A 12886-nucleotide genomic window follows, 5' to 3' on the forward strand; every position below is an offset into this window, starting at 1 on the left:
TATTTATCCTCTCCATGATGTGTTCGTTAGAAAAGTAAAAATGCTGAAGAAGCCCAAGTTTGAACTGGGAAAACTCATGGAGCTTCATGGTGAAGGTAGTAGTTCTGGAAAAGCCATCTGAGATGAGACAGGGGCTAAAGATGAATGAGCAGATGGCTATGAGCTACCAGTTCAAGAATCTGTTCAAAATTCAGACTTTTAATGGTGACAAATAAAAGATCTTACTTGTGGAAAAAAAAAGTTTTGATGTGAAGGGGATCAGACAAATGGGTTGGTAACTAAAGACAGATGCAGGATCCAAGGCATTTGTGTTTTGTTTTATTTTGTTTTAGAAGATGATATAATAGAGTCTATTTATTTGCTGATGAGAATGATTTGGCAGAAAGAGAGAACGATAATCCCAGAACCGTTTACGGAAAAATCCATTCTTTTCCAACTGGCTTTCCCATGCCAGCTTTGACATTAAATTACTTTTCATATATGTGAGGATCCGTTTTTCAGCTCTGTTATTCTGTTCAGTTTGTCTCTCCTTGTGTCAGTGCCACACTAGATTAATTATTTTATCCTCATATTCACTGAGGCAAATCTCCTTGTTTTGTTCTTTATTAGAAGTGTCTTAGCTGTGCTTGACCTTGTGCACTTCCATATAAAGTTAGAACCTGTTTGTCAATAAACCAAAAAAAAAAAACCAATGCTGTTGGGTCAATTCCAACTCGTAGCGACCCTGTAGGGCAGAGTAGAACTACCCCAGAGAGTTTCCAAGGAGTGGCTGGTGATTTGAAATGCCGACCTTTCTGTTAGCAGCCGAGCATTTAACCACTGCGCCAGCAGGGCTCCAGACATACCCCACTTCAAAGTATCTATTCGGGTATTTATTGGCAGTGCATTGGATCCATAAATCAATTTGCATTCCTAAATATTAAACCTTCCTATAATATTAATAGAATCTTTACAGTTTTATGACTTCCAATCCATAAATATGTTATATCACACCATTAATTCAGATTTTAAAAGATCTCTTTCAACAAATAATAATTATAACTTGTTCCATAAAATCTAGTATATTTATTTATATACTTTGTATTCTGATGCTTTTAAAAAATGGCATTTAAAAAAATATTTCCAAACTGTTTACTGCTAGTATATGGAAATGTAAACTAATTTTGTATAAAACAACCTTGCTAAACTATCTTAAATGTAAAATATTTTGGGTTTTCTAGTCAAGCTTGAAGGGGCCCTGGTGACGCAATTGTTAAGCGCTGGGCTAATAACCAAAATGTCAGTGGTTCAAACCAACCAGTGCCTCCATGGGAGAAAAAACCTGGCAATCTGCTTCTGTAAAGATTACAGCCTTGGAAACCCAGTCCTACTCTGTGCTATAGCGTCGCTATGAGTTAGAATTGATTCCACAGCACATAACAACAGTCAAGCTTGTTGTCCATAAACAATGACAGTTACATACCTTTTTCTCAATCGTTAAACATTTCCTTTCTTTTCTTTATCCTACTATGTACTGACAAGGGCCCACCAATGCAGTGTAAACTGAAGTGATGATAGTAAATATTCTTAGCTTAGTCTTGGTATTAAAGTGAAAGCTTTCAATATATCATCAAGTATGAAGACTGTTATAACTATTTTTTAAGATACTCTTTTATCACTTTAAGGCCTTCTACTATTACTTTAAGGAAGTACCTGTCTAGTCCTAGTTTGCTAAGAGTTTTACTTTATCATGAGTGAATGTTATATTTTATTAAACTCTTTTTTATATATCTATGGAGATAACCATATGATTTTTCTCCTGTAATCTGTTATCATGTTGATAGTTAATTTTTAAATTTTAACAAAAGGCGGAACCTATTTACTATGTGTATCCTATCATTTAGTCTTCCTCCTGGACACACTGAAAGCTTTCATTTCCCAGCCACCCTTACATTTAGGTGGAATCATGTGACTGAGTTCTGACTAAGTTTATGTGGGCAAAAGTGATGTACTTCCTAATTTGGCTATAGAATATTCTGGATGATCTTTTCCTCTGTTTCTCCCCATCTGTAGGCATGAAAAGGAGTTCTTAGACTGCAAAGCCACAAAAGGAGATATGTTTAATTATAGACATATATACACACACATATGTACATATATATGCTATAATAATAGATATTATAATATAAAATTGGTTTTGTTAGGCAAATTGAGAGCTCCCTTTTATCAGAAGAATTCAAGCATGGCCTAAAGCACCACTCGGTGAGGGTTGTCAGGAAGGGGATTCCAATAGAGTATGTCTGTTTGACCTGTGAACCTTTAGTCTCCTTCCTAAAATAAAGGCACCATGATGAAAGAGAGGAGCCCTGGTAGTATAGTGGTTAATGCACTCAGCTGCCAACCAAAAGGTCAGGGGTTCGAACCCACCAGCTGCTCCATGGGGTAGAAATATGTGGCAGTCTGCTTTCATAAAGATTTACAGCCTTGGAAACCTTATGGGGCAGTTCTATTCTGTCCTAGAGGGTCGCTGTGGGTTGGAATCAACTCTACGGCTGTGAGTTTGGATTTTTTGGTTTGGATGAAAGGGGACCTGGAGGTAAGTAAGATATGCATTCATTAATTAGGATTATTTTAAATAGGAGAAGACAGTAAAGTGGTTAAAAGTACAGGCTTCATATTCTAAAACAGATTCTGACTTTTGCACATCCTAGATGTATGACTTCAGGAAAATTGTTGAAAATATCTGTACCTCTGTTATCTCGGTTTCCTTCTTAGTAAAATGAACCCAGTAAAAGAGCCTTCCAAAGAGGGTTTGCTGTGAGTTTTAAATAAAATAATGCACGTGAATTGCTTGGCATAGTATATGATACGTAGTTGTTGTTGTTACTAGCTGCCTTCCAGCAAGCCCCCAACTCATGGCAACTGCATGCACGACAGGATAGGACTGTTGTGATTCATATGGTTTTACCATTGTCATCCACAGGTTTTTCACTGGCTGATTTTTCAGACGCAGATTGCCAGATCTTTCTTCCTAACCCCTCTTAGACTGGAAGAACCGCTGAAACTTGTTCAGCATCATAGCAATACACAAGCCTCCACTGACAGATGGGTGGTGACAATGTTTGAGATGCACTGATCTGTAATCAAAAACAGTCTCCTACATGGAAGGCAAGAATTCTACCGCCCTCAATACATGGTTAAAGTTGAGTAAACAGTAGCTATTATTAACATTGTTTTTCTTCTGACTCGAATTTAGTAATTCAGTGGGTGCAGGAGAGAGTTTTAGCACTCAATAAATAGTTGTTATTATTATTGTGGTACCATGGAAGAAAGGCCTGGCAATATGCTTCCATAAAGATTACAACCAAGAAAACTCTCTGGAGCAGTTCTACCCTGTAACACATAGGGTCATCATGAGTTGGAATTGACTCAGCAGCAATTTTTTTTTTATACACTAGTGTTGCCATACATGTTGAAAAATGATCACAAATATAAATATATATTATATATAGATGATATATATATATACACATACACATATAGAGTTACTTAAAGTAACATCCTGAAGAATAAATGAGATCTGAGCAAAGTACCGTTTCAGGTTTGCTAAATCTCTGTGAGTTTTCAGGTTCATCTTGCAGGAAGTTTTTCTTTGACAAATTAGGAAATGAAAACCCAGCAAGCCTCTGATCTGAGAGCTGAGTCAGAGTGTCGAACAACAACTTCCTCAGCTCACTCAGATCATTATGGTCCTTACAACAGGCAGGTGGTGATGAGAAAAAGAAGTCTGTTATTTCCTTTCCTTTCTAAGAGAGAAATATAAAATTAACAAGGTTAATTTATGACATAAGTTAGATGTTTGATGAGTACTCCAGAACTCAGGGTACAATAACCACGCTGGTCTCCTTTTTGTTCCAGGTTGAGATAATCAACTTTTATTCTTGTGCCAGATGTCGGTGACCCAATTTTTGGATGGGACGATAAACTGTCCAACTCTAATAATGCTCGTTAGAGTTTCTTTTCCCAAAGAAATAGCTTGTGTCCCACACATATGTGCAAAGGGCAGATATTATTTTAATTATTGTTATGAAAAATAAAAGCCAGTAGAGGATAACTGTTTACTATTACCTATTTGGTCATCCAGTACTTTCAGAATCTAAAGTCTAGTTGTATTTATAATTATTATAACCATCAAAGCATTAATTAAGAAACTTATTAGAAATATTTTGCTAGACATTGTGAAAATAAAAATTAAATAGATGAAAGTTCTTATTGCCTAGATATTCAAAATAAAATATGAATTTGGGAAGCACAAGAAGGGGCTCCAAATTTTTCTGGTGGTAAGGGGAAAAAAAAAAAAGCATGAACATATCTGCATTCTCTTCACCCACAAACATTGGTAAGAAATATTTCCTTGACTGGGTATAAAGAAGTGGTAATTGGAAAGAAATTTGAATTAAAAAAAATAAAACTAAATGAGGTACTCATGTAATACATCTTTTTGAAGAGCACATGCTTCATCTATTTTCTCTAGCTATTAAAAGTTAATTAAGAATTGTTAATCATAGAAAATTAATTAATCAAAGGTGAAGTCTACATTAAAATTCTTCATTATGACAAGTGAATTTTAGTAAGATGAAATTTCATGTTAGCATTTATTCTTAACTAGAAGTTTACACAGAATATTCCACCCTTTTTAATTTAATAATCAATAAAAATACATTTCGTTACATTGTCTTTAAAATATATACAGTGATTGATTCAAGGAACGCAGTCATTAAGAGATTTGGGTTCTATCAAGAAAATAAATTCTCTAATGGAATTTTCAGAGGTATCTGTTCCCTAAGCTGATTTACATCTGCACATCACACAATCTTAGAGCTGGAAAGTACTAAAGGTTATTCAGTTCATCCTCCTACAAAATACTTCGATTTCATTTTCATCCAGCTTCTGCTGAAGACTCCAGTGAACAGGAATTACTACATTTTGAGAAAGTTTATGCCATAATGGTAGGCTCTGATTCTTTCCAAGTTCTACTTCATACCCACCTGAAACCCAACTCTTGAGACTCCTCTCCTCTCCTCTCCCCAACCAGTGGTTGGTTCTGCCCTTTGGTTCTTGACATCTTTGAAGACAGCTTTCATGCCCACGTTACTTTTTACCTTTCCCTCTTTATACATTTTTCATCTGTTCAGAAATATTATTTTCCAGATACTTCAACACCCAGATGCTCCTCTCTGAATCCATGCCATTTGTCAGTATAACTCTTAAAGAATGGTTCCCTGACCCGGTATCGCACCTGAGAATCTGTACAGAGTAAAGTTTAAGACCACGGCTTCTGGATGAAGACAGTCTTTGTTTGCATATAAGCTCTGTGTCTTATTAAGTACAAACCTGTACAAGTTCCTGAACCTCTCTGTGCCTTATTCTCTTCCTTTGTAAGATAGAGATAATACTAGCACTTGATTCATAGGACTATTGACAGATTTGCACAATGCCTGCACATGGACAATGTAATCCAATCAAATGGTCTAAAACTGGGCTAACATTGCCAGTGTTCTGATTACAGTGTTGTTCACAGTGACAGAGTGATCACCTTTCTCACAAACTTCTTCATTCATACTAGCAAGCATTTAATATTCTGTCAAGTAATTATTTAACCTAAATGTATTTATGTTTTATTTGCTTGTATATTATGTGTACATTCATACATTTTCTGGTTAATTTGGGTCAAAAAATAAATTTTGGGTTAAAGCATAGTATCTATCAAAATATTTCCGTCTTTCTCAGCTACATTTTTATCAGTAATGACCCAATTGTATCAATCATAATGTTAGTATGACTTTTATTTTTTATTCCTTTTTCTCTTTCATCCATCCAATATGCAGGCTTCTCTCTCTATTCTTTGCAACATCTTTCTGACATTACCATCTTTAACACGGGCCTCTTGATGCCTTTATTCTGCCCCTACACCTTCTGCTCATCCACAACTGACCTTACACAGAGCCGAGAGGAGTCTTCTCAATGTTTTGAGCATATTCTGCTACTTTTCAATCCCAAAGAGTAGCCTTCAAGAGTCACTTATGACAAGTTAAAACTTCTGTTTCTGCTTACTCCAAGGCCAGTTAGTGAAGTTGGGTAGTTGTGGGCTTGGATATACTAGAACTTCAATATAGAAATACAAAAACCACATCCAAGTAGCATCATCTGCATTATCACAATTAAAACTGAAGTCAAATGTTCAAAACAGAATAAATGATGGCGTAAATAAACATGCATTTAAACCCGACAAACTAGTCATTACATATTTGGCAAACAACCTCAATTACAGTACGTCAAAACTCACAAACTTCCAGGGCAAACACATTTATATTTTTGTTTTTTATGTTACATCAAATAACTCATTGACAATTTGTGGAAGAAAATAATTACCAAATTGAATGGGGACTAATTATCTTTACTGTGTCTTAAAAATGTTTATTTTCTTATAATAATTTAAAATCTATAGCAATACTAATGCTATGCCAATGGATCTTTAAAGATTTCAGTTAAGATACATTTAAGAACTACATTTCAAAAAAACAGGTGTCAGTGAATTATTAATCATATTGACATCTATTTACTATAGTTCTAGGAAGTAACCTGAAACAATCATTTTAATGGGTGCTATTTTTCTAATTTTAAGAAAATTAATCTGAAACAATCATTTCAATGTGTGCTATTTTTCTAATTTTAAGAAAATTGTATCTGTGTAAATGTAATGTACATCTGTGTCTTTTCATAAAAAAAGGAAGAGTAGATATTTAAAACAACTAGTTTCACTTCTCTATTTCATTCTGCCTTTTCACACCAAAGTATAACAGTTTATACTTCCCTTTTTAAGTTCCTCCCTCTCTGCATCTTACCAATATACACATAAATAATAGATTCATTAGAGAGAAGATTTATTACATATGGGCATGTATATCTTACATACTTATATATTATAACCAGAGAGATAGAGTAAAAGAGATACCCATTCACAGAAAGACTGGAATGGAGCAGAGATAAAAATAATCCTTTCAGAGGGAGAAATATGTACCATGGGATTGACGAACTTTTGGATCGACTTCTTTAGACTGAAGAACTGGGTCCAAATAGCTGGTTATTTTGTCCTCTCAGACGAGACATGAAGGAAGTGTGATCTGACCACACTGCTGATAGTTTAGGTGATTCGTTTTCAAAAAATAATTTTGTTAAATGCACTTACTATATGTTTTCATTCAGCTGGCGTCTCCATATTATACAAACACATATAGGACACACATGTCTATATATGTACATTGATGTCACTAGCTCTAACGTGCGTGCTAATGTGAGAGTTCACTAGGTTCCTAAACATCTGTCAAGACCATACAAGTAATTATCAATCTTATAAAGAGAAACCTACAATCAACCAAAATATGACCAGATAAAACAAGAAATACAGGAACAGACTTTTATTTTTATGACATTGGTTCTGAAGTCTTGATTCATTGGGCTTATTATGCAACCATGCATAAGATCCAGTTTTTTGTTTTCTGTGTTTTTTTAAGATACAAACAACAAAAGAGTTGCTAGTAGCTATCCTGCAATGAGTACAACTGATAGATAAGGACTTTAAGATAAAAGGAGTTTTAAGTCTAGCATGGCCATATATAAGAAAAAACACAAGCAGCCTATGTTGGCAGAGACAACAGGAAGTGGTTAATATCTTAGCTCCTCTTTCTCTAAAAGTTTTCTTTAAAACTCCTGTAACTATAGCAACGTATAGACTAATAAATTATCCAGTAGTTGTTCTCTTTATTCCTCATAATGAAATATTTCTTCTTGTTTAAGATCTACCTAATTAATTTCTTGGGGAGGGGGAACCTCAAGGAATAAATATTGCAAATTATGTATGCACCAAAAAATACAATAGTTGCAAATAATCAGAGAGAAATGTTTTATTTTTCCTTGCCTGCTGGAGAGAGATTATAAAGGGGAAACGCTTATACAGGGTAGCTTTCAAAAAAGCAGTGAGACAGTGATTTCTCTCTCTCTCTTTTTTTTTTTCTTCAATGGTATCTTAAAATTAGCACACATGCAAAGTCTACCTCACATCAAATTCACAAGAGTAGAAATGTGTGGCTTAAAAAAAAAAAAAAAAGAGTCACTGTAAGTTTACATTTCCAACTCAGACCTCTATCCTTAATCTGATATCTATATAGTCAACTACTTTATCCCCACCTGGATGTTTGTCCAATAGGGATCTTAAAGTCAACATGACCAAAACTGAGCTCCTTATCTGACTCCCTCTCCACCAACCCCTTCCACAGTCACCATCACCACCACCAACAAACCTGCACTCCCGGAAGTCCCTGCTATCTCAGCTGATGGCAATTTTGTTTTTTCTAGTCGCTCATCCAAAAATCTTGAAGGTACTCTTAACTTCTCTCTTTAAACTCACACCCATACTTGAGCAAATCCTGTTGGTTCTATCTTCATGATATATCCAAAGTCAGTGCACTTCTTATTACCTCTACTGTATGACCTCTTTAGGAAAGTAAATATCATTGCTAGGTCTGCGTTTCAAAATCTCAATTCGATCTGCACAACACAGTATTTCCTTAAAATTCTTGATTGTTATCAATGGATAAACATATCCTTTTTCATCTAGCTAACTTAGAAGTTGTGCATTTATTCATTCAGTGATATATACTGAGTGCTTACTATTGGCCAGGCACTTAGGATATATCAGGGAACAAATAGAGTCTCCTGCTTTAGTGAACCTTACATTTTAATGATGGGAGACAGACAAGAAACAATACGCACAATAAGTACATTACGTTGTTTCTTTAAAAAACAAACAAAACAAACCCATTGCCATCGAGTCAATTCCGACTCATAGCGACGCTACAGGACCCAGTAGAACTGTCCCAAAGTGTTTCCAAGGAGCAGCTGGTGGATTTGAACTGCCAACTTTTTTAGTTAGCAGCTGTAGCACTTAACCACTGCACCACCAGGGCTCCAGTAGTATCATAGAAATGATAATAACTACCAGAAAAGAAAAAGTAGAGCAAGTGGGATCAGGAGTTATATGCGGGCAAAGAGGATGTCAGGTTACAGTATTAAATAAGGCGGTCAGGATAGGCCTGTTTGAAAAGTGAGATTTTTAATAAACACTTGTCAATTTGATTCCTTCTGCATCTCTAGAAAGAGGATTAGCAAGGAAGTGCCCCAAACAAAATGACATATTCTACCCCAGTTAGATTCAAATCTTTCTCCATAGGAAGAGAGAAGGAAGGGAAGGATGGGGCAATGGGCAGTGATAATTGGGGGGGGGTGCAACCAAAAAATATACACTATGATGTTAAGTGGTGAAACATTAAAAATGTCAGTCTATGAAGCCAGAAGGATGTTACATTGAGAAGTGTCATGTTCAAGTACAATTTATAGCACCTGAAGATGTTGAGGCATTAAACATTCAATTAATCACACCAAATCTTCTTAATTCCCCCTTAGAAAATTTCTGGAATCTAACTATATTCTACAGATATGCGCCTATAAGAGCCTCCTGCTTAGTCTCCTAGCTCCCCTCTTGCCTCCTCAGGCAGCCACAGTCACAAAATTCTATCAATCTCTCTATGGGTCCATCAGGTAAAACTCACCAAACGACTAAAAACGGAGCTTCTCTGGTAAGAACAGTAGTTCCAAACTGTAATGATGTTGAAATAGCTGCATACCAGAACTAATTTAGTTTTTATCATATATAGGGAGAACTATACTAAGGCTTTAACAAGGGCTTGTTAAGGTAAATACTGCTGGTTAGCTTCTCATTCCACTTTTACCACTTTTTTTATACTTTTATCCATTCTCCCCTCAAATACATACCTCTTGCTTAATCTTGCTTTAAGAACAATAGAATATGCTTGACTAAGAAAATATATTAACATTAAAAAACTAAAAATAAAATGATAAAGGACTCAGCACTTGTACCAACTTTTTATTGCTTTTTTCAAATTAGACTCCCCCAACTTTAATTTTAATTACTGTCTAATATTTACCTTTGGTCAAAGCACCCTTTTTTCACTGCCTCACCTTTCTCCATCTGCACACAGAGCATTTTCATGCCCAACTCCTGTGTCTGACTCATATTCTTCACTCATCCCGGTACGTCCTTTCTGTTGTCCCCTGTTTTTGTGACATTTGACACATTTTTAAACTCAGGTTCTGTCTTCTTCACTATCCCTTCTCTCAGAAACAAAGCCCCGTTGATTTCCGTTTTCTCTAATTTGCTAACCTCTTCTCTAGAACATTTTAGCATATTTATATTACCGTATTCTCTATCTACTCTATAACTGAGCTTATTGCCATATCAGTGTGTTACATCATTCTAAGTAAGTTCACTGGTTTCATGCATGTCTATTTTTTGTCTGCAACTAGGTTTTTAAACTGCTTGAGTACAGAGACAGGATTACATTATTCCTCATAACTTCTATGTTAAGGACAAAGGAGTTCTCTCAATATATAATAACATGTAAATGTTTGTTGACAGCATAAATGCATGCCAGTTGACTGACTTGTTAAATAGCATAAAACAATGGAAGAACCTGTCCTCTCTAGCTGATTTATCTTCCAATGATCCCCTCCATCTCAAAGGGAATTTTTCTTATATTTTCAATTGTAGCACATACATTTTCCAATGATATTACTTCCTCAACTACATCACATTTTCATTCCAAATACATCCTACTAGGAAAGGTCTTCGATCATTAACCACCACTTTCACTGGCCTCCTTTTCCACTAGCCGTACAGGTTGGCCCTCAGCAAATTGATAAATGTTTCATTTGTCTCACCATTTTTGCATGGCGCCTTTTCAGATAAGCCAAGGAGGGGCTCTGGCAACTTCTTCTTCTGCCTTTTGAAAGAGGAGCCCTTGCCTTAGCCAAGAGGATAAACTGATGATACTTTGATTCACGATGAGCATAATCCAGTTGTGATTTAAGTTGAAAGAATTTGCTTAAGAAATAAAGTGCTCACACATGTGATATTAGTGAATCCATTCAGACAAACTAAATCTCCAATTAATGTAAAAAATTTTTAAATGTATAAAAGGACACCAAACTTGCCTGAAAATAACACAAAACCACCACAGATATTAAAAGTGGAAATGGAAACGTGTTAGCAAAGGGAAGCAAGCAAATCATGAATCTAAAATGATTCAGGTGAATCATTCAGCTTATGGGGTTCTAAACACAAACCAGTTGCCATCCAGTTGACTCCGACTCATGAGGACCCCACGTGCTTCAGAGTGGAACTGTGCTTTGTAGGGTTTTCAATGGCTGATTTTTCAGAATATTGGCAAATCTTTCTTCTGAGGCACCTCTGCGTGGATTTGAACCCCCAACATTTTGGTTAGCAGCCAAGCACATTAACCATTTGCACCACCCTGGGATTTTGAGTTCTAAGTAGGGTTGCATATTTCTTGAGTGTACATTTACATTTTTCATATTCTGATGGTAAAAATATTATGTAAATTATTTTTCTTCCTATTATTTAAGTTACCTGTCTGAATGCTAGACAGACTCTAGTAAAAGCTGATGCTGAAGCAGGAGGGAATGATATTTCCAATATTTCTCTTATAAGAATTTAAAAATAAGGCATCTTCAGATTCATTTTGAATAAAAATAAAAAACTATTGTTTTCTAAATGAGGGTGTTCCTAGCAGTCCCAAACTAGTGCATATATTTTAAAAAAAAAGAAAGAAAAACACTGCTTCTCATATCTGGAAAAGTTAGTCTGTCTCCAAAATGCTACATCATCTTTTATCTGCATGTGACTAAACACAGATGAGAAGGAACCTATACATCTCTCTGGCTTCTGAAGAGTTAACTTCAGGGACTTAAACCATTTGTAATTGTCAATATAGTTCCTTCAAGAAAACAAATTGAAGTTATACTGTGTCAGTATTTTTCTCTATGGAATTATATTTTGTTTTGAGTATTATATGTATTGGAGATAGGAGGTAGGGTTTATTAAACACTGCATAATATATTATACCAATCAATTTCTTCCGTTTCAAATCCAACTAATTAAGAAGAAATTAAATGGATTTACTCTAATGAATATTAACTAATAGTAGTTAATTTGAAAACATTCATTTCTAATTTATTTGACTTCCTGTTGCTATAATGCATCAAATAACTTTGGTGGGATTTACTTAGCTAAAGGATTTTAAATACATTAATTTCAATATTTCAGGGTCAGTGACAATCAACGAGACAACAAAGCCTTCACTAACAATTGCACTTGCTATGACCATGAATTTTTCAGCTCGCAATAGAAGGTTGCCAGTTTACAAAGACACCTCTTAAATAGGATTTGATTTTTCTTCCATCTATGGTATTATTATCAGGAGGGAGCAATCCCTGGAGAAGGACATGGTGCTTGGTCGAGGGTCATCGAAAAAGAGGAAGACCCTCAATGAGATGGATTGACACAGTGGCTGCAACAATGGCTCAAACATAGGAACGACTGTGAGGATGGTGCAGGACCATGCAGTGTTTTGTTCTGTTGTACACAGGGTCGCTATGAGTCAGAACTGACTTCACGGCACCTAACAACAACAACAACTTGGTACGATTGGGCATTCTGGTCAGGCTAAGTTTCAGTTTTTAACCTCTCTCAGGAAGTAGCTACAACCTCCCCACACCCATGCCTGGACAAAGGTCTTAGGAGAACACAGGTCTTGGGAGGGTGGCAGAGAACCTGCACTGGCATAGATCAGCATTTTTAATTTTATACAGAGAGATGGATAAATGAAGGAACCAAAAATATTGTTTTATTTACTTTTCACAGTTAAAAAGTACAGAACAGATAAACTAAAAGTCCATATATATATATATA

General features: G+C 35.5%; 2 protein-coding genes across 7 annotated transcripts in view; one reads left to right on the forward strand and one right to left on the reverse strand.

Annotated features, from left to right (window-relative positions):
• Window positions 1–138, forward strand: part of LOC111819056 (40S ribosomal protein S3a-like) — a 2751-nt gene extending 2613 nt beyond the window's left edge. Inside the window, 1 exon segment of the mRNA XM_023724702.1 lies at window positions 90–138. Coding sequence (XP_023580470.1) covers window positions 90–121 — 32 coding nt within the window. The 3' untranslated portion in view covers window positions 122–138.
• Window positions 1–12886, reverse strand: part of LOC105756932 (rho GTPase-activating protein 24-like) — a 382387-nt gene that overhangs the window by 119137 nt on the left and 250364 nt on the right. The window lies entirely within an intron of this gene.

The sequence above is a fragment of the Trichechus manatus genome, unplaced genomic scaffold, assembly GCF_000243295.1.
Source record: "Trichechus manatus latirostris isolate Lorelei unplaced genomic scaffold, TriManLat1.0 scaffold00257, whole genome shotgun sequence".
NCBI classification, from domain to species: domain Eukaryota; kingdom Metazoa; phylum Chordata; class Mammalia; order Sirenia; family Trichechidae; genus Trichechus; species Trichechus manatus.